Genomic DNA, 2,516 nt, shown 5'->3' with positions numbered 1-2,516 from the left:
CTTTCCCTAGTTCCCTCTCGGGGACCTGGGAGGAACAGACATGTTAAATCTCCCCACAGCTGAAGTATAAAAGAGCACAATTTTCTCTACTGATAAAAATCTCTTCATCTCACCCCCCACACACAATCTTGCACATACACGAGCTCACTGTGTGCACAGCCACTGGAGACCTTCCCTCGAGCCAGGGAAACAACACTGAGCACAGAGCACAACGGCAGCAAAGACATTCGCTAAGGGGGTCACAGGTTCTGCGTGGGCACGTTATGAACTCTAGTGTGTTTTTACCATGGGTAGAAAAAAAAAATGAAAAAAGACATGGAAAAAGCACAGCCTTCCAAAAATATTTATTCCCAGAGCAGAAGAAAGGTCATTGGGTATGGTTTTGACATCGCTAGAAACCATTCAACGATGAGTACAGCATCTACCCAACCAACATCCATCATCAAATGGAATCATCATCACCAAAAAGAATTATTCTGACTAAATCTGGAGACTTGGCTTCCTACACTGCACTAGACATGCTGAAGCCATGATCCGTCTGTCTCTTACCTGAGTAAGTACTACCAGCTGGGTGTCCTGGAACCTGCAGTGTCCCTGACGTCAATGGAGGTGGAGGAGGCAAAGCCGTAGGAGGGGCAAACATATTGGGGTGATGTGGGTGTGCGGGGGGCTGGAGGGTGGGCGTGAAGGTATGCAGCGGGCTGTGGCTGGGTAAAGAGAGGGGGAACGGTGAGGCTGAGGGATGGTGAGATATGTGTGGAGGAGGAGCCTGAGTCTTGGCAGGAGTGCTGCTTCTGCTGCTGCTGTTAATGAAAAGAAAAGCAATTAAGCATTGCATGGAAGAGAGAAAAGCTCCAAACATACACATCAAACACAACCCCACCAAGCTATGCACAGCTCACGTTAACACACTACTCATCTAAGTTATATACTGCAAATGCAAGTGACTGTTCTGCTTTTCTAGCAATACCCCTGTGCCACTCCTTTCTCCAACCATCTGCTGACCCTTATTCTAGTATCTTTTACTTCCCGTGGTCTCTCCACTCTAAATCCCGAGACATATTCTCTGTAAGAGGCTGATATTCTGTCCTCCAATAACACAGGAATGACACACAAAGGAGTAATCAGCCCTGTGCATTCATTACTTAATTATCAGGTCCTTTCTACATGACTGCTTCTGATTCATGTTTTCAGGCAAATGAAGCTCAGAATCAGTGATCACTGCATTAATAAAAGCTTCATTTTTTTTGCCATGACTTAGTAAGATGAAAGATGACAGACAATGTGAAACGAAGTTGAGAAGGTAACAACAGATATAGGCTTCTCGTACAGTTAATGCCTCTCTTCCCCCACAACACAAAGAGATTAGACAAATCAGCAAAATAAATACTTGTGACTACACCAGTTGCAATTTTTCAGGTTTCATTTCCTGCTAATGAGTGTCTAAAATATATTCACATAGTGCTTAATTCTACTTGTCAGTATTTAAAGTAGCAACATCTGTCTACTGCAGTGACTTTTAAAGACAAGCAATACCAGTTTGGTTAAAAATAAAGTCTTAAACATCTCCCAGTCTTTCGTCAAGCCATGAAGCAACCACACTGCTGGCTCACCAGGTCTAGAAGGTCACCATCAGCCTGCTGGAAGCTCAGATTTGGGGAAAGACAACCCAGTGCTGAGAGCATTAGCTCAGAGTAGGGGAAGCCTGAGGTCCCTGACTCACAGAGACATCACAGGTTGCTGCGAACACACTGTTTAATCTCTGTACTCATCTTTGTTATCCCCTGTGAAAGGTGAAGTTTTATCTCACGATGGCCAGGTGAGGAGAAGAACATTGAAGACTACAAGGTGTCAGCAATGCAGGACAAAATTAAGCTGTAAAGCCACTGGCACAAGACTGTTGGCGCCAGGCTGTCAGCAAAGCCAACAGCAGCTGTGGCACACGTCCTGCTCTAGGGCACGGGGGTAGCTGGAGAAAGCAGAAGATGTTTACAGGGATGGGAGGGTAAAAGACGTGAGTCTGCCTCCAGAGAGCAGCCCCACCTGCAACAACTGGGATTTTCTCCCCCTAGTCTGTATTGAATAAAATGTCCCCCAAAAAGTGCTGAAGAATAAGTAGCGTTTATGGGAACACTAGATCCTGGCTGATTTCAGGGAAGGAATTAAGGTCAAATCCACAAAAGTCCCCTTTATTTCCCAGTGATGGGACAGGATGTGCTGTCACTTCTCTGCTTTAGCTAATTCCCCTCCACCTCCTCCAGGCACCGTACAGCATCAGGACGAGGCAGGAAGCTCTCAAGGACACAGGGCTTCACCACACACGCCTTTCTGCTCGCCTACCTTAAGCTGTTGAGGCTCAAACTGCTGCTGTTGTAGGCAGAGAGCGGCTGCGAGAGGCTCTGCGAGGCCGGGTGGGGCTGCACCGCAGGGAGGTTCGGATGGGCCGGCTGCACCGGCGACTGCGGCCGGGGCGGGTGCTGGACGGGCGGCTGCGGCGCGGGCGGGCGGGCGGCTTC

At 47.9% G+C, this 2,516-nt stretch overlaps 1 protein-coding gene across 1 annotated transcript in view; it reads right to left on the bottom strand.

Moving 5' to 3' along the window:
• AUTS2 (activator of transcription and developmental regulator AUTS2) overlaps positions 1–2,510 on the bottom strand; it is a 27,135-nt gene extending 24,625 nt beyond the window's left edge. The window contains exons 1-2 of the mRNA XM_029087440.1: positions 2,341–2,510; positions 550–803 (exon numbers count right to left, since the gene is read on the bottom strand). Coding sequence (XP_028943273.1) covers positions 550–643 — 94 coding nt within the window. The 5' untranslated portion in view covers positions 644–803; positions 2,341–2,510. The remainder of the gene's footprint in view (positions 1–549; positions 804–2,340) is intronic.
• Between the last annotated feature and the right edge of the window lie 6 nt (positions 2,511–2,516).

Source organism: Antrostomus carolinensis, unplaced genomic scaffold (genome assembly GCF_000700745.2).
Source record: "Antrostomus carolinensis isolate BGI_N321 unplaced genomic scaffold, ASM70074v2 scaffold18401, whole genome shotgun sequence".
NCBI classification, from domain to species: Eukaryota; Metazoa; Chordata; class Aves; order Caprimulgiformes; family Caprimulgidae; genus Antrostomus; species Antrostomus carolinensis.
Note: the sequence above shows the minus strand (reverse complement) of the source record. Positions and strands in the feature narration are given on the sequence as shown.